Source organism: Syngnathus leptorhynchus, chromosome 4, assembly GCF_054491065.1.
Source record: "Syngnathus leptorhynchus isolate UIUO chromosome 4, UIUO_Slep, whole genome shotgun sequence".
Taxonomy (NCBI): Eukaryota; Metazoa; Chordata; class Actinopteri; order Syngnathiformes; family Syngnathidae; genus Syngnathus; species Syngnathus leptorhynchus.
In genome coordinates this window covers 9,879,577-9,899,242 of record NC_141198.1, presented here as the reverse complement: position 1 = coordinate 9,899,242, position 19,666 = coordinate 9,879,577, and the positions used below count along the sequence as shown (strand labels likewise).

At 40.4% G+C, this 19,666-nt stretch overlaps 1 protein-coding gene across 11 annotated transcripts; it reads right to left on the bottom strand.

Moving 5' to 3' along the window:
• Positions 1 to 999: 999 nt before the first annotated feature.
• sorbs3 (sorbin and SH3 domain containing 3) lies at positions 1,000 to 19,065 on the bottom strand. Of its 11 annotated transcripts, none has more exons than XM_085910482.1 (21): positions 18,862 to 19,065; positions 10,699 to 10,756; positions 9,631 to 9,807; positions 9,412 to 9,478; positions 9,067 to 9,176; positions 8,863 to 8,926; positions 8,611 to 8,649; positions 8,162 to 8,237; positions 7,586 to 7,691; positions 6,671 to 6,718; positions 6,476 to 6,589; positions 5,876 to 5,931; positions 4,609 to 4,679; positions 4,004 to 4,065; positions 3,861 to 3,907; positions 3,568 to 3,682; positions 3,363 to 3,488; positions 2,590 to 3,075; positions 2,417 to 2,496; positions 2,233 to 2,342; positions 1,000 to 2,069 (listed from the first exon to the last, which is right to left on the bottom strand). In XM_085910482.1, the coding sequence occupies exons 2-21, from the start codon at positions 10,708 to 10,710 to the stop codon at positions 2,008 to 2,010; spliced, it is 2,028 nt and encodes a 675-aa protein (XP_085766608.1). In that variant the 5' UTR covers positions 10,711 to 10,756; positions 18,862 to 19,065; the 3' UTR covers positions 1,000 to 2,007. The 11 variants fall into 11 exon arrangements, with proteins under 11 accessions (XP_085766608.1, XP_085766609.1, XP_085766604.1 ...); XM_085910483.1 differs by having other exon boundaries at positions 2,233 to 2,339; positions 4,004 to 4,062; positions 9,631 to 9,804; XM_085910478.1 differs by having other exon boundaries at positions 1,000 to 1,604; positions 18,862 to 19,009.
• Positions 19,066 to 19,666: the final 601 nt, after the last annotated feature.

Below are 19,666 nucleotides of genomic sequence, written 5' to 3'. Positions count from 1 at the left end.
GTACTTTTTACAGAGAATTTTGGATTGAGATGATTCTTAAAACATTTGGGATATTTAGGTGAAATGTTGGGATGAACCTACAGTTTGATTCCCAACTCTGCAGAGTGTACCATGGTTTTTTTTTCAGTAAAAACAGAGCAATTAGTTCTCCATTAGCTAAGAAGGTATTGTATTGTAGTGTTGGTGCTCTTTATTGGCTTGGATGTGTGTCTCTGATCTCTTTGAAGATGATAGGACAAGATGACTGTAGAACATTGAACATAGGCTCAGGTGAGTGAGTTGATGATGAAATGCAATATTTTTTCTCAATGTAAAATTTGGCTTTTGCTCAACCTTTTTTGGTGACCTAATTTGACCATCTCTAAAATTTTCAATGCACATATTCACCTGTCCAGTGCTTTTGTATTTCTTGACGCAATGGAAACATTCAAACATTTGTGAATCTACCAGTGAATTTCCTGGTTTGGTCAACTGTTCTCTAAATCTTGCTGTTGACATCATGAGACAAAGACGACAATTAATCAACCTTGTCATTGTGAAGCTTCAAACAAGATGTTTTCAGAGGGAAGTGGAAACTGAGCTTAGTCACAGATGTCATCACCATGTTGCAACATAGATACTGAGATACTGGAAGAGTACCAGAAGGGAAAAATCAACATGCTTGATCAAACTCTCGTTGTGAATTTTGCCATTCAGTTCCTTGTTAGCGAACATCAATTTGCACAAAAGGAACTGAAACAGTACACTAAAAAGTTGGACATGCGCATTGGAAATCTTTCACTATGGGTGTCTGTGCTATACAGGGAATTAATTTATTACAGACGCTAGTTGGTTAAAGTCTAAAACTGTTTCACATCACCATTCTATTTTGTCAGTGTGCGTTAAATAAAATTTGTTGAAAAAATGTCTTATTTTCCTTAATTTTTGAATGGCTGTGAGCTATAAATAAACAAGGAGTCATTTTTAAACTTTCAGTATTTTTTAATAGCTTAAAAAAACCTAACATACCAACTATACATTGCAAAAGCAAATAGTTCTTAAGCAAATATATATTACAATTTGTATTTTTGTTTTAATGTTTACACTGTGTACAACGATCCTCAGATTACATGATTAGTTTTTACAGTCTCATAAAATTTCTTAGAATAAGAATTGTCAAAATGGTCCTCATGATTACAAATATTTCTATCATCGGCAGGAAGGATGTTTTTATCTTGTAGTTCAAAGCAGCAAAGACATTCAGAAACATCGAACAGCATGCAAATCATGTGCGCTGTGAGTTTTTATTGGCAACACAGACAACTTAAAAGCACTTGTCAACTAAACTCACTGGAGTTCTTCCAAACAGAAAATAGTCATGTTTCTTGGTTTTTTTTGTTTTGTTTTTTTAAACAAGATATGTATAATTCCCCCCAAAAAACATAACTCGATATTTACAATCAATATAAAGAAATCAGTGCATGTGCTGTGAAATTCTTCTTGCTTTGCTGAAAATCTTTGCGGATGCATGTAAAGGTAATGGCACAAATTGTCCCTTTCTAACTTAGGAACCTATTTAGGGTCATGTTGCTTCTTCAAACTTCTTCAAAGATCTGAAAAATAGTCTGAGACAGACATTTTATGGAAATGTTAGTCATCCAGTCCACAAAATATTGCAAATTCAGACCAAATGATTTCAGTGGTTTGTGGTGGCTGAATGCAGGACATTAGAACACTCCTAATTCTGGAAAGAAAAACAAATTTGCTGCAGCGGCAAATAATTGTGGGACATAAATCATTCATTCTTTGCATGTCTTGAGCATCCAGTCTTTCTTATGCTTGGTTGATATGTAAATTGAAAGCCAGTGCAACACACTCATGCACTCATGCGGGGAGGTGAGAGCTTCTCTTGTATTCATCTTGGGTCATGGAAAAGGGGTGAACATGCATGTCCATCTTAAGGTAGGTGATGAGGGTGGTTGTTGTGCTCTTGTGATGCCATCCATGTGAATGTGATCAAACAACACCTCAAACTGGTGTCACATAATTCCCAGGGAAAGTCCCAAAAGCATGAGTCCTTTCTGACGTACCTGTAGCAAACATATTGAGAACATGGATTACTTAAGAGGAAAAAGTCAAGTAAATCCTGCAATGTTTCATTTTGTCCACTAGAGAGCAGCACCGACACATTGATTGCATTCTACAAAGTTTGCACTTTGGCATTGTTTCATAAGTTAATACTTGATTATTTACCTACAAACCAGCCATCATCACATTCCTCCATTACTTGAACAATGTCGCCTTCTTTCAGCTCTAACTCATCTGTATTCTGTGGTTTGTAGTTATAGACAGCTTTATACCTGCTGGGACACAAAATCACAAATTCAGTACACTTCCGACACCGCTTTGCTAAAATTAAGATTGTGTGCTGTATTACGGTTGACGTTGCACCACTGAGGAGTCAGCAGAGTTTGGGACTTGTGCAGATGGGGGTGAGTTGGGATGAGAGAGAGCACCCTAGAAAGAAGAATGAACATCTACTTTCAGGTATGTCAAAATGAAGAGAAGCACATCGTAACAGATGTGGGCATGCAGTGAGTTTCCGCAGACCTGTGAGGAATCATTGTATCTGGGAGCGTTCGCTGTGGGAGCCTCAGTGATATGTGCAGATGCTGCTGCAGAAGCCGAAGGTGACGCAGAGGTTAAAGTGTTGTGGTTGGCGGGTGAAGCGGGTTTGGGGGAATACTGAGGCCACCGATTGGCACAATCGTTGGATAGAGATGTTTGAACGGGCGAGTGCGACGGTGGTCGTGCACCATAAGGCAGAGGTGAAGATGGATTCTGGGGGGAGTGCGCTTGCTTTGGGCTAATGCTGAAAGGGGACAATGGTGAGTGGAGTGGACGTCCAGGACTTTGAAGTCCAGGGGAAAGAGGAGTCATGGGGCTTGTTGGGTAGTCGTCTGTGGAATATTTAGTGCGGGGCATCTTGGTGACCTGAACATAACTGGCAGGGAAGATGCCACTCCGGTTGGTCCCTGAGATTCTGCCCTCCAGCCACTTGTCATTAACACGCCTGGTTATACTTATTACTTCCCCCTAAGGAACAGAATGAACAGAGTTACTTAATAAACAGTCTTTACCTGACCTGACAAATTCAACATTGAAGTTAATACCACTGCAGAGAAAAACATATTTTAGGGGGAAATGTAAAATTGAGTCACACTACAAGAATAATTTCAATCTGAATCATTGAATGCCCTTTAAAGGTTTAAGAGTGAAGCTACATTTCTAATTCCAACTATAGTCAGTTCAGCAGTTAGAGAAATTGTCACACAAACACAGCTACGATCTCTATGCTGGTCAATGATGTGTAAAGTGCTCACTTTTCGAAAGGGAAGCTCAACTGGAAGGTCAGCATTGAAATTATACAGTGCTACTGCTTCACCATAATCCAGCACCTGAACACTGGGAGGCTTTATAGGCGTTGGCTTCTCAGATGGAGGCAGAATCTGTGACGGGAAATGTGAAAAGCTCAGCTCAACAACGAGACCAACAGCATGAGCTCAGAACCACAATGAAGTCTTTTACCTCCACATATGTGGTGGGGAAGATGCCTGCTCGACCGTGATGTTCTCCTTCAAACCAGTTGGCGTCGACTTGCCTGTGGATGTAAACAATGTCGCCCCTTTGCAGCGCAAGCTCCCTGAGTGAGAAATGAATTTAACAAAAGCACCAATGTTACAAATGTATCGAGAACGGCAACCCTATAAATCTCATATTGTTGTCATACTCTGTTTTCTACCAGCTCTGTGCAGTTGTGCTTTATAAATGTATATTCATATTATTATTATTATTATTATTGTTACTGTTGTTGAACTCACTTTGGTGACTGAGCCTGGAAATTGAATTTAGCCCGAGCTGCTTTCATCTAAAATACAGAAAAACGACTTAATATTTCATTGAAAACAAGATGACAAAAATTCTGAAACTCAAAATTTCAATGATGGTTTCCATGAGGATCTACCTTCTTTTCTTCTTTCTTAGGTGAGCGTTCCATGGCGTCATTGGAAGCAGAGAGTCGATCTGCTGAGCAAAGTTATCATACAGTGGGATTAGTGAATCAGAAAAAATACCTCTTTTTCCCGTATTTGAATGAAAATGATCATTTAATCTTGAAAATTGAAAGAATGCCAATCAGTCAATCAATCAAAACATCAACCATATACTGAACCAAAGTAATTAGTCTGATCTTATATAACTAAAACAGGAAAAGAGATGGGGTAAAACTAATCTCAAACAAGTATTTTAGGCTCTACTTCCTTTTCCCCAAGGTTTCCTCCCTCCACACCCACACACTGTTCAGCCACTTTTTCTTGATTTTTTTTCCCTTCAATACCACCATTAAAACTCGAAAAGTCTCGGCAGCAGACAAAGGAAGCAATGGAATACAATCATGGGACCGTATATTAAATTACTGTGCAATTCTAGCCAGTCACAAGAGAGCTCATTAAGACTGTACAGTCTTGTGGTGTGAAGTCTTTTAAACAACAGACCTTGATAACAGAGGCTTGGCTTCGACAGTTCACTAAACATTGAAATATCTTGACGTGGAAAGAGAACATTGTTTACCAAATGTAGGAGTGAAGATTGATGATGGGCCAGCAGAGTGATGGATGGGCTGCTTTGGCGCAGATGAATGGCTGAAAATAATTGATAAAAATGAGATATTTGTTGACATGTGCTACGACTACATTTTCAGGTATCTGTACTTTTACTTTCCTTTTTTTTTACTAAGTTGTCAACTAATTTAAGAGAACTGCTTCATGCTATGGCTACAAAATTAATTTTGTGCCAGGATAAAAAATTACCACAACCTTCTGGCATTCAAAATATCTGAAATGGAATGATTTTCAGCTGTTATTCGCTATGAGATTTTTTTTTTTAGACAGTTCAAAATGTGAGCAAAGTTATGGGAACAAACTGTTTTGGAAACATGTTGAGTAAGTTTTAATCTCAGTTCAAGCAAGTTTATGAAACAATGAAACTACAGTATAATATGTTGAGATGTTTTGGGGTGTCTACTATAAATATGACAGGAACTCTGAGTATGACAAACGTTTTTGCATTTGTACTTTTATGTACATTTCAGTTTGAATGGTTGTTTTTTTTTACGTCACTGACAGTCTTTTTTTTTTGGAATGGTTTAAGTATGTATTTCTGAACTACTCTGCAAACAGACACTGCCATCTACTCAGTGTTAGCAGCAAATAAACACGTCAAGTCAGTGTGACAAGATGCAGAAAAAAACCAGACTTCTTTTTGTCACTTCATCTTGTAATTCCACACGTCCTCACCAACAGGCTCTTTAAATAATGCCACGGAACCATACAAGGTCAATCCCTGTGACCCGACTCGGCAAACAACAGCTAGAATCTTCCAAGAATGCATTACACGCACGGTTAAAAATGCGGAATGCTGTCTGGAGTAGTAAATGTACCGTACTTAAAAATGTTGGGGTTCTTTCAAAGTAGAATCTTTAAGTATACTAAAGTTGGCAAATCAGGGAGTGAAAAAATAGCAAAAGAGAGATTTATGTAGTTATTATATAATTTGTATAATTGAATTTATGTCTACATGCTTTTTCAGCGGTTGACTCAGGTTGAGCAAGAATGTATGGTTACATATTTGCTAACGATTCATTCCTTATAAAAACAAAACAATTCAAAAAGTTATAATAATAAACAATGAATCAATTTGGAAACATCCGTGCCTAAACAACAACAAACTTCCCGATGTGGAAGGAACTGAAATCCGACAATGCCTCTTTTGTTTATAAATCACTAAAAATCAAAGCTGTTGTAGTTTACGCTATGATTTATTTTCAATGGTCACAGACCTGTAGTTTGTGTTTCCAGCCCTCGCAGCAGTCACTGGGTCTCTGGAGCGGGACTCCTGGAAGCAGAGTACACTTTGATCAAATGTTGATCCCTGTGGCCTCTACTGTCTTCCAGCTTGGAGGAATTCTTTGAACAACACATGCAGGCAACACGGTGGTGCTGACCACTCCCAGGGGGGAGTTAGAAATCAACTGGGTCCTACGTTCCTTGGCTCACAAACAAGTTCACTCATGATTTTAGAACATTCAGAAAACTGGGAAGAGCAAGACATCAGCGCATAGGCAGGATCGTATCCAAAGAATGTGTATAGGACCGTGAATTTGGGCGTGCTATGCAATTACGGCAGGCACTTTGCTGAGGTGGGAGCATGAGTTGGAGGGTGGGGGGGGGATTGCAGGCAGATGATTTAACAGACGAGTCAACGTGCAAGACGAGGGGGTGATTCTGTACATGTCATCCAGGTCAGGACACACAACAAACACGATTACAAGTAGCAAGCGGTGAGGCTCAGGATGGAAGGAGTTGGCAGCCTTCTGGGGGCTAACAAGGGTTCTCAGTCAAGGTGGGTTTGGAGCAGGGGGGGTTGGGGGGCTCAGTACCTCACCCCAGCCTTGACGCTGCTGCTGTTGCTTCTGGTACAGTCTCTTTTCCAGGCCCTGGATATCAGAGTCCAACTCGGCCTCAAAGCGACTCAGCTCAGAGACCAGGCTGGCCTGAGTCCAGGTAATGATGTCACAGTTGGCATTGGTCATTTTGGAAATGTTTTTGCAATAATAAACAGGGAGACCGCTCACCTCAAGCGAAGGAGACTTCGCAGCTTGTTTTGGGGGCGACCGGTAACCCTATCGACAGGAAAAACACCATTGTTGATAATCAAATGCAAATTTCCCCATGGTGAGACTAATAAAGCGAGCTTGGTGCTGTTAAAAGTTGTTTATGTTGAGATTAATAATACTGGAAGTCTTTTTCATTTTACAAGTGAAAATGACTGGATTTTACATGTCAACTCGAAGCAGTTTAGTTTAGCAAGAAAGTCAAATTTCCATCTGTTTCCAGTTCTATCATGTGTTACTATAAATCTCTGTTGGCAAGACGCAGAAACTTCCTAATTGTATGCCAAGGCTTTTCTCTTAGTTGGCTGTTCTTCTCATTCCATTCGCAGACCATAAAGTCACTGATGAAGCACCTGACGTAGTCTGTGCAGTTTGTCTAAGACACTCATAGCTGTCATTAGAAAATGAGGGCGAGTACCGCATAAGGTTAAAACCTTAATACAGATCACAAGACACCTCAGCTCCTGTGTGTGTGTGTGTGTGTGTGTGTGTGTGTGTGTGTGTGTGTGTGTGTGTGTGTGTGTGTGTGTGTGTGTGTGTGTGTGTGTGTGTGTGTGTGTGTGTGTTGGGGATAAAGATTCCTTTTACTCATGAATGCATACACGGGACTTACTACGCACTAAATCTGAAGAACTGTGTTTTTTAAATAGAACAAAAAAGTCATTGTAGGGCACAGCACAGTACTACAGTACTAAAAAGAAACTTCAGTAACAATGCAAACTAAGATCATGCATGTGTGTGAAGTGAGCAAAGTTTATTGAAGTGTTCAAAAAAAAAAAGCTGCTAGTTACCCATTACTTTGTGTTAAGAACAACACAAAGACAGTACTGGTACATGAAAGAATGAGGAAATTATTTTTAAACGTGTGAGACGTACCTGGCTGGGGCTTACAGGAGACAACTTTTCGGGCTCAAAGTCAAATATGCTCTTGGGTTTCGGCTGCTGCCTCCCTGGATCTGACAGCTTGCTGACATCCTGGCTCCTGAAACACAACACCCAAGTGAGTGTGCAAACACACACACACACACACACACACACACACACACACACACACACACACACACACACACACACACACACACACTAACGGGCAGCAACTTAATCATTGCCTGATTGTAAGTGCTGTAACAACAAATCCCAACTTGCAGCCCACCCCGAGTCCTGACACAAATATTGGCCTTCTTTAACTTGAGGCATGTTACAGACTAGTCAGAGACTGTCATTATTAATTCCACTGAAACTCATTCAATACCAGCTACATTGACGATCCTGTGAGCAATTTTTGTTTAATTTCAAAGGAAGCGAAGAATTGACTTGAATTCGGTTTGCTTGTCACGCTCCTACAATATGAGGATGGACTTTGTCATTGGGAATATCACATGCACCAAGTGTTCTCCAGAGCAGACTAAAATATATTCAGCAGTGCGTGAGCGTGACGGGTAATCAGCTCACCAGTCAGGCAAAGCTCCATGTGGTGTTAGCCTGAAGAGATATTTATCGGCTTCTTCATCCTCTGTGGGCTGTTGGCCTGTGGATTGGAAGAAGAAAAAAAAATGTTAGAACGATTGAAAACAATCATAACTGTGGGATGGGCATAATAATCATTAATAATTATTTTAATGATCAATACAATGTGTGGGTAAAGTTGCATGCAACCATCAGAGGTGCTGAGACATTTATACCCTCAAACATAAAATCAGCAAAGGGAAGTTGAGCAATATCCATAAAGACATCCATGACAGCACAACTGATATTTAAAGATTTTGGAATGTTTTGTGAAATTCTCTCAATGAAAACATTTTTAAAAGTAACAATTCAATGATTAAATCATGTATTTTTTTCTTCATTGCTGGTGAAAGCAACCTATTCAAATGCCAATCCCAAGAAGAAGAAACACTTACATCGAGCCAGCCACCTGTCTGATTCCTCCTGCTCACTCTCTAAAAGAAAGAAATGAATTAGAAAAAAAGACCACACGTAATTGCTGTAGTTCCCATCTAAATGTATTATTTGAAATTGTTGCTTTTTCTTTTTCTACATGTTCAAAATAATAGAAATGATAACAATAATAACAATAGACTACAGTATGTCATCATGTCTTGTCAATGTTGAACTGAGAACAAGTGTGAGAAAAGAAGGAGGAGCAATCATACCCTCGGGCTTCTTATGTATTTGTTTGAACATGCTCTTGTACCAGTCTCTAGTCTTGTTTACACTCTGGTGGAAGAAACAAAAAGGAGGATGAACAGATATCTGAGAGCAGGTAGAGTTAAAAGCCTCAAATCAGGATAAAATAGAATCAAATGTCAAAGCAAAAGTAATACAGCATATATTTTGAAATGCTTTTTTATTCTTACAGATCTGGGGGCAATGGGCATCCCCGTTTCATCCACAGGACCAATTCCAGAGAATTTGATGAGTCTCTCCTCCCTTGTGGGAGAAGGCTGTATCCCATTGGTCAGCCCCCCTGGGAGACAATTGCCTTGTTAGTGCTGTAGCAAATCTTTCATGAATCCTATAATCTCATCATTTCTTTATTTTTTTTATGAAAACATTATTTTGTAGTGGTATTTATTTGTTTATTTCCATCCATCCATTTTCAACACTGCTTATCCTGCTGCAGCCTATGCTGGTGCCTTTGATTTATTTATTTAGTTTTTGCATCCAAATTCCCCCCCTTACAAAAAAAGCTCAAAACTTACCATGTAAGGGGCCATAATATGATCCAAAGCTGGGAGTAGTTGGGCCACTTCCATTGACATCGGGTGCCTGGAGAAAGATAAAAATTCATCAGTGTGAATATAACATTGTACCATCAAATACACTTCCAGTCACTTATAAAAACTGTGATGCTACGTTTGTCCATAAGGAGGGGCACTTGGCCTGAGAGAAGATAGCTTTCCTCCCATTTCAGGACATACCTTGAATTCTCCAGATGGAAACCTTGCTGAGTGGAGGGGACTAAGAGGAGGAGTTGGTAGTCCAGGGGAGATGACCACCTCTTTGGTCAGATCTGGAGATGTTATGATGTGCTGACCAAAAGGACCCCCAGGTTCCCTGGAGAAACCATTTGGACAGCGAGCCTCTTCAACCAACTGCTATTATGAAGAAAAGAAATCACAAATGAAAAAGACATACATGAAGGTAACACTGAGAGAACTTAACTTTGCTTCCGACATGCACTAGCTCTAGATTTAAAAAAAAAAAAAAAAGCTTCATGAGATGTCAAGTGAACACACACTGAGCTGAACTGTTCCCTAAACAATATCGGAAGAACAACATCGAATAAAAAGGCCCCCAATTTATTTCAAGCAGGACGAGTGGACGGTAGAGTTCCACCCACTTCATCATCTCATTCTGCCACAAATGCAGAAAGAACTCATTGAAGGTGCAGAGCGGGGGCACACAAACAGGACACGACCATTATGAGCCCATTAACCCCAAACATTCACCAGGCTGCCCCTCATTTCACAGCCAAGGGGTGGAGCTAGGCAAGAGGGGTTGAGAAGGGGTCACTGATGTCAACCTCGCTCCAACAAGCTAGCTGTCGTCTTACGGTCGCCATGGTGATCTTTTTACTGCTGCCTAACGATGGTCAGTCTGACTCTACGATTGGAACTTTTGAATCAGGTGCTTTGCTCTCCGTGTGTGGTTGCCGGGGGTCATGGGAAAGCTCCACTGCTTCATAGTAGCACCATAACTCTCACTGACCATAAAATTAGGCACAATGCAATGGGATGCAATTCAAGAAGTCGACCCAAAATGGGCCTTCGGTAATGGTGTTTGATTTTGATTGACATATTCAAATAGGTACATAGGTAAAAAAGGTACTCTTGTGTTGCACCTCATTACTCAGTAGGTGTATCCAAGTGTTTTTTTTTTTTTTTAATCCTCATGCTCTTGTAGAGTTGTTAGAGCTTCATTGAGATTGTATTTTCAAAACATTCAACATCAGTACTATTCTACTGAATGGGCTTTTAACATTTTACCTGCGACTGCATGTGCTCACTTGTCCGTTCTTGTGTGGTAGATTCTCTCCAAAAGCAGCTGCGCGGATAGACACAATAAAAAATTTTAAAAAATGTCAACACAGATATCAAAGCATGCTGTACATTCACACAGACATGCTATCAAAAGTTTTTGATTTTGAGTTTTAGTTTTTGCAATACACACAAGCGATACTGACATTCTCAAATTAGTTTTTTTTTTTTTTGTGAGTTAAGTGATTTTTTTTATGACTTAATAAAAAAACTGTCATAATAATAATAATAATACGTTTAAAAATATTTATTGGGAAAAAAAAAAGGCTACACTTCTGAAAAAGTCCAAACTAATGCCGGGACATTATTTGATAAAAGTTTTTTTTTTGTCATCGTCTAACTTCAGGTCAAACGAAATGTTTTACTTTTGTCAGATTTGTCACTGCAAATGTCAAAGTTATCCATAGAAATACTCCACATTAGAATGTGCGTCTCTTCAATTGTACAGATTTTTTTTTACTTTTGACTGTGGCGTCATCGTAAGCCAAGTTTTACATTCAGCCAGAGTTAACAATGTTCCATTATGTAGGAAAGTTTACATCATTCACTTTTCTTGTCGCCAGGGAAAGAAATCCACCCACAACAACGACTGTGACTCACATCTGCTGACCGTCATACAGAACAAGCTGGACTGATGAAGCAGGTCAACTCCTAAAAACATAAACTAGCTTCAAATCAATCGACCCTCTTAAATTCAAGATTCAGGGCCTCTCATTATTATTTGCAGTGGGATTGGGAATCAAGCAGACAGGAAATCGCCCACAATGCGTGACCCCTGAATGGCAACATTCCTGTCGTTTGCCGTTCTTCTTTCTCAGACTACAGTAAATGTCAACACAGCACGACACATAGAAGGGGCTCTGTAAAAGACAGGAGTTGATCGACGACTGACAATTTGAATGTTTTAGTGGGAGTCATGCAAATGGGTAAGAAAGTCCATGCGTGTTGGAAAGTGAAACACAACAGGCTGGGGGCTGTCTGACAAAATTTGCACTGATGTGTTTTCCGCATGGAATTTGCAGATTTAAGGATTTTGGTCAAGTCTGTGAAAACAGCCATGGGCACAGCACATAAACCATGAGTCCAATGTTTTTTTTTGTTTGTTTGTTTTGTCTTTCTAGACAACTATGTCACTGTACGGGGGCTCATTTAATAAACTTCGTTACATAACAGCAAAAGTTTTTTTTTTTTTAATGGCTTTTCTGCTCAGTGATTACAGATAAGATTAGCCAAAACATGCACAGCTAGCTCATTATCTGTTGAATGGAAAACAATGGGCACAATATACACAACAAATCAATTTTTGATGTCACTCTCAGCAGACTGCAGCTGAAGGCCCATGAGCACATGCATGAGTAATATACTGGCATTTGCAGAAAAGAATGTCTGCACAAGACTTGCTTGAATCACAGTTCACCATAGCTTTCTGTGCCGGAAAAAAACCTGTAACGTTTATTTTAAAGCCATATAAAAGGGGTCACGATACTTTTTCATTCATTCTTCCAGGTTTCCCTAACAGTTATGAAGTAACTTATGGTATTATCCATCCATTTTTTAGTGCCTGGTCTTATTGAAAAATAGATGTTTTTGGAATTTGGGAAGAATCGCAGAGGAGTCCAAGAAAACCTACGCCAGAAGATAGCATGCAAACTCTACGTAGGAGAGGCGAGATTCAAACCCCAAAGCTCTGAGACAGACATGCAAGCTATCACTATTGTCAAGGCATACACTAAAGAGTCATTTCTTCATCCCTTAAGGAGAGTACGGTCTTTCTAAGGCAATGCTGTAAGCCTGCTTCTCATTCCTCTGGAGATCAACATACAGCCTGCGTTGGCCTCTTGAGCAGGAATCAATGCTTCCTAATAAGGAAAGGTTGACAGCTCAAAAAAAACTGCCAAGTGTCTGGTTTTGCCTTTGAATGTGCGGTGAATTCTTACATAACGACTGAGTATCAAGAGCAGATGCAGAGCTGTAGCGCGTTAATCCCCCCCACACACACTCTGTGAAATATCTTTTATCACCTCTAGATCCGTTTTTAGGATGCAAAAGAATAGCACCATAAAAGGGCCAGGTGTTCCTCAGGTGCAGATCAAATAAGCCGTTCAAAATAGTTTTTGCAAACCAGACGTCCTGTTTCCTATCTGCAGCGTGGTCAAATAGCACCTGTGGTTTTTCTTGGCGTAACACAGGGCATGCAAGATGACAAGCTTGGACGACGCTAATGTGCTTCTGTCTACAGGAAACGAACGTACTGCGAGCAATGGGCCAGATGTTAGGAAACACTACAAAGGGAACCAAAGTATGAATCTACAGAGCTTCATTCAAAGGCAGGACCATTTATCACACATTTGCATTGTGACTCATTGCTAACTGTGAAAACGGTTTTAACAAGAACCAGATAAAGAGTAAGATTATTGATAAAAGTTGGTGAGTTCAGCAAGTCAGTGGACTTCAGCACACCCATGTAATTCGGCATGTTTTATCAGATCACAGAACATACCCAAGACACAATTAAGAAATGCTTCCATTTTGAGTTTGTATTGAATTTCATAGCAAATCAAACAAAATGACCATCTTGTCACTATATTGTTGAGAGAGAAGATGCTGTCATTCATAAATTATCCACACAACCAAGTAATGATGTGAGCTGGGACAATGATCTGAGGCGGTTTAGGGGGAAAAAAATCCAACTGTCACTTGGTTACACTTCCCACAAGCTAAGCCTGGGACTCAGCGCACAAAGTTAATCATTGACTTTCTAGTAATAAAAACATCATTTTACTATATGCAAACACCATGTGTTTAAATCTCTTTTATGAAACTTTACTACTCCAGATAGCATGTTTCAACTCCAACCACGTAATAGAATTGAGATCAGGGCTTTTCAGATGTTTTGTTTTTCACCGTTATTGGCTATTTTTAGGTGTGTGTGTGTGTGTGTGTGTGTGTGTGTGTGTGTGTGTGTGTGTGTGTGTGTGTGTGTGTGTGTGTGTGTGTGTGTGTTGGGCCGTTATCTAGTTGGAGGAAACATGATCACCATCTGAGACCAATCTCTCTGACACTGGGCAGCACTTCAGAACACTTTAATAGTCTTGAGATTGTAATTGCATTGTGCCATGCACAGATTGAAGACACCCTGTGCCGGATATAGTAAATCAGTTGCAGAATACAAAGATCGGTAAAATAAATATAAGTAAAGAAAGTGTAGCCATTATGGTTACTATTTAGGACATAGTTAAAAAAAAAAGACATCTTTGTCAATGGAAGAAAGATTGCTGTCTATGATTGTGCCATTGCATAATTTTATAAAAATTAAACCACAACAGATGCATCCCATTAAAGCTTATCCTTCAAAAATTAAATAACCATTTTGGAGTATAAATTGAATCTCTTTGATTTTAATCAAATCACAGTGTTTCAATGAGGCACAACTCGTAACTTGTAAACGAGCAGCCAGAAAATTGATGCAGCTGATCTAACGTAGTCGGTAAATTGAAAAAAAAAAAAAAAAAAAAAGCTCACATTTTTAAATGATGAGATGATAATGAACCTATTTGGTGACTGCTTGCTTCCAAATGTTAGGTGAGTCAGCCTGCAATTATGTGAGGGGTGTTTGAGGGCCTGCGGGATCAATCAAACTATTCTGCACTAACCAACACGGATGGAGCCCATACAAGGATCGACAGCACAAGTTTATTGTATGGAGTTGTTGTGGGATACGCTCATTTATCAGGCGAGAAGTATTCACCTCCTTGTATGGTGCTTCTCCAGTGTGAGGAGCAGCAGGACTGGAGTGTTTTTCTTGTCAACAGGAAGGAACCGTGTGGTACTAAATCGAAGGAAAACAACACAAACCTGAAAAGCCTCCAAAACGCAATTAACTCATTCACTGCCACTGACGCATATAGATGTCAAAGTTGGATTTAATCCGGTCTGCCATTTGACGTCAATGGCAGTGAACGAGTTAAAAAGTGAGCACGGTTACCACCTGATAGATAAAAGGACAGAAACTGCAGATTTACTTGTTTATTCCTTGTCAACTCCTGTTCAAGGTGGCGCCAAATCATATCCCAGCTGCTTTGCATACGAGTCAATCATAGGGCAAATAAACAACAGTTTTAGGCCATTTAGAGTCTTCATTGGTTTTGGAATGTGAGAAGAAGCCACAACGTCTCAACTGTGAGGCAGACGCGCTAACTAAATGCTCCACCGTGCACTGGATTTATTTTCTCTATTATTTTCCATCAGATGTGATCATTCCATCCATCAATATGTGTTTATCTTATTCTTTTCATCAGGGTCACACCAGGGGCAGGACTCCAGAACACACTCAGTCATCACAGTTTGGAACAATGCTCAAAACAGTGGGAATGGAGCACTTGCCAGCTGCCACTCACATGAACATTGCCACTTTGCTTTATCGTTCCCCGAGGGGCATTTCTCTCCTCTGAGCAGGCTTCAGTGCCTTGCTCAAGTGCTGCATTTCGTCTTCATTAACCACATCCAAAATCAGGCCAAACATCTCAGAGCAAGTAATTACATATTGTATAATCGGCTGCTTCCAACTTTCCAGGACCAGTTTAAGGAAGGCCCACATCCTCGACACCTTGAGGAAAATGTCACAAATCCTCTTGGTTGTCATTTCACATATTTAAAGGTCATGGTGTATTGCCCATATTCGGGCTGACAAGAGGACCCTCAGTAATATTACAAAGGGAATCAAAAGTGGCTACGGAAATGGATCTGACAGCGAGAGGAGCTGTGGGAGTGATGCTTTAGGACCTACAACCTGGGAAAATATTATTCCTTTGAGTTGCTTTTTCAATGTCTATCAGTCAACAACAGCAGATGTGAGGAGGAGTGATGAGACTTTAAAAGTGCACTGCACCCGCATCCCGGTGTTTGCACACTCCTACATAAATGTTCTAATCCTGCAAGCTTGGAGCAGCTGAACAGGTTTCTCAACATCTAAAAAAAAAGTCTCTAACAACATGCAATGTGATTTTATGGATAGATTTTTAAGACAAAGAGTTTACTCACCTCCCGAGTGGATCTACAAAACGTCCCTGCTCTCACTATACGATCAAGTCACAATACAGAATCCTTCTCTCTCTCTCACCCTGTAAGTCACCCCCCCTCCCTTTCTCTCTCTCACTCTTCCCCCCCCCCCCCCCAAGATCTCACCCTGCATGCCTCTGCAGAAGACTTCCCAGATGACAAGCGTCACCATAGCAACCCCTTCGACCCCGCTCAAAAAGCACCCTGCTCTTGGCTTGTCAGTTCAGGGCACCTGACCCCGTGAAGAAGCCCTTTTGTTGTGATAAGGTGCTATTTTACACTCTGGGGTTAACCAAAGGGGAATGAAAATAGTTCATCACCTCCACCTCCCAGACACTGTCCAGTGACTCTGTGACACCACCACTTAGTATCTTTATCTGTCTCGTAACTTCCTCCCCTAGTGTGTGAATAAAGGCCAAAAGCACCAAAGGAGGATGGGAGCTCTTTCTTTTCTAGTGGCTCATTACTTAACACCACGTCATCCGCTCCTGATAAAGAAAAGTCTCCCGTGAGCTCCTTTTAAATAAACAAAGACAGATGATGGCAATTTATACGTTTGTGCAGTCCAAATTCCAGATTTGAATTTGCCTGGTAAGGATGTCTTTGCGCACAATGCTTGCCCAATTAAAACTTGCCTTTCCAGTTCATCAACACGTTTCCAATTGTGGCATTGTGTGCTGATCGATTTGCGTTGGCACTTCCTAACTCCACGTCGCAGCCAAGTGATCCAGTTACCTGTCACGATCTGATTGTTTTCTTTCTCAGGTGTACTTTCATCTCTGGAGCAAGAAACTAAAGACTGCTGTTTATTGTAACATTCTGTGTGTATTATGTTTGGTTCAAGGCGGAAAGTGAAGGACTGTGCTATTTTAATAATTCAGTGGTCTGGCTCAGTGGTGCTATCCAAGGCTCATATCCATTTACCAAGCCTGCTCTCCTCCTGCGTTTGTTTTTGTCAAATAGTTGAGCCTCTGAACTTGAGAGACGACTTTGCCTCTCAGGTGGGCGGGTTGGGGCAATAACATATCTGCTGCCGTTAACATACTTTGTCCCCACTGTGAGCACATGTAACACCCTGTCACTCTGTGGCAAATCACGCAAGAGGTGATTGACACTTTGACCCCGGACTTCACAACACATCCAAGTCAAGTCAAGTCAGTTCATGATATAACTTTTGATCAAATATACAATTAAGGTGAAAATAATAGTCACGCATTCATTGAAATGATTTCGACAATGATTTAGAGGGTTTGCTGCAAGAATAAAAATATTACTAAAGTAATTATCAATATTTTGATGGACACTTTGGGAAAGGCATTCATTCCTTTGACAATTTTAATGTGTGGTTGGTTACACTTTATAGCTACACTTCAGCCCACTCTTTTGGCCTCTCGATATTATTGTTGGTGATGAACCTCTGCTCCACATTTCAGCCTATTTCTCAGTAAGTTTGGTGAAAAACAGGGAAGCGACAGACAGACAGACAGACAGACAGACAGACAGACAGACAGAGCGATAGAAAGTGAGCGATAGTGAGCGAGCGATAGAGTCAGCGATAGTCAGCGATAGATGCTTTATAGAAATCCGCTCAAGTGCCTCGCAAAAACAAAACAATAAAAAATGAAAATAAGACAAACATGTCCTTATTCAAACCACAAAGTTAAAACCAGCATGCCTCCTGATCTATTTGCCAAATGCACATTACAAATAGACAAAGGGTGCCATTTATTCATCGTGGACAAACACCTCCATGGATACCAGAGACATGAAATGATGAAAATAAATTCCTGCCACAACCTTAATATCCTCACCAGAATGTAACGCAATATTCTTTGGGTATTCGTCACCCCACCACAAAGTTCTGTGGATAATGATACTTTTTGCATAACCCAAATAACTAAGAAACCATTGACAACAACTATCACTTTTAAAAACTTTAAAAGGTGCTGGGGGACAAAAGGCCACGACGAAAAGGAGGGGGGGGGCATCATTAGGAGAACTGCTGCTGTTGTCAATTTGTCTGCGAGTGACTCTTTTTCTAATCCTCCCATCGTCCTTTTACGCAAATCTCCTAAGATGTGATCACATGGTGAAGGAGAAGAACAGCCTGATTCACAAACACAGACAGGCTGGAGGGCTGATGTTGTTTTTGATCTTTTGAATAAATATATCGCTAAATCAAAGCCTCTATGATTCTAATCTTTCTCAAAAGGTGACTTTGTAGTTGTTCTGACCCAACTTAGTGTTCCCATCCGCACTACAGTATATGTGTAATGTGTGTGAAGACTTGGCAACTGATTTCTGACATTGGCTGTTGATCCAAAGCAACTCATAGTTGTGACTTTTGTAAGCACAGGTGAATGCACCATGACAAAAACCTAACTGAAAAAAAAAACCCAATGTTATGTAATGAAAAGACTCCGGAACGCCCTATTACAGCTACAACACGTCCCTAAAAACCAGACAGTTAACTTTTGCTCAAACTTATGTTGTCATGTGCAAGAGTCCACAGGTACTGTCCAGAACTGTCGCGCAATAAACAGGTAGCACTAGTAACGCTGCTGTTATCTTCTTTGTGTCACATCTTGTTCTCCAAGATTGCACTGAAGGAATGTAAGCATGCAAGATTAGGTTAGATCAAGCCTCGTGAGACAATAAATAAATAAATAAATAAATAAATAAATAAATAAATAAATAAATAAATAAAGAAAGAAAGAAAGAAAGAAAGAAAGGCTGGTTTGAAGTGTCTGAAACTTTCACACAGCACTGTTGATAACCAACAGGATGGTCACATTTTATCCTGAAGTGTTGTAAAACTTCCGATATGAAACATTTCTCTGGAATTGTGGTATACTTAATGTTGACTTTGTTTTGACTGAAAGCAATCAAATGAAACGGTCCTATTTCAACACCAAAAACATGATCATGGTGCTCAACCTTTGCTGTTTGATTCCCAATCAAAAACGACCAAATAAAGCCTAAAAATGCCATCATTGTTTTTACATCTCCTTTGACCTGCTCCCTGGTTGTGGTCAAGATATGTGCAGTACTTACAGAGACGACTTGTGGGCCGACCGGTGTCTCCAAAACACAGCTGAGTGAAGGAAGGAAGGAAGGAAGTAATGAAAGAAGAGGAGTGAGTGAAGCTGTGCTGCTCCTCTCGCTCTTTCTCTTGTTCTCTGTCTCCAACCAACAGCGTTGGTTATGTTGAACCCTCCAGCGTGGCTCTTCTCTGAAAGTAGGCGAGGGCGGGTAGGCGTGTATATGTGTGTGTGTGTGTGTGTGTGTGTGTGTGTGTGTGTGTGTGTGTGTGTGTGTGTGTGTGTGTGTGTGTGTGTGTGTGTCGCTTCATAGCTCATCAGGGAGATGGCGCTCACTAATAGTTTCCATCCACAGCTGGAAGTAATAGAGTTTCCCATTCAGCCCATTCAGTTCTCTGTGATAGCGCCTTTCATGCGAGACACGATGAGGTCGTCTACTCTGAACTGAGGGATATGTCATTTAATTGCACATTGTCTTTTTTCTGACATTTGCGTAAGGCACAAAATGAATAGAATAGACATTTACTGTCATTGTATGACGCAACTCCAAATTTGTCTTTGAGGAATAAAAAGACTTTATGCAATGTGTAGGACAGCAAGACACACATTTTATATGTTGTGAATGTTTTCAAATATAAAATGTATTGTGAATTGAGTGCATTGTTGGATTGCAGGAAGACGTTATGGCTGAGAGTATTTGTTCTGGTCCTGATCAGCCGGTAGCGCCTGCCAAGGAGTAGAAGGTGAAAGAGGTGGTGGGCGGGGTCTGTGTTGTCACCTGCAACTGCCACAGCTCTTATGAGGCAGCCTGACGTTCA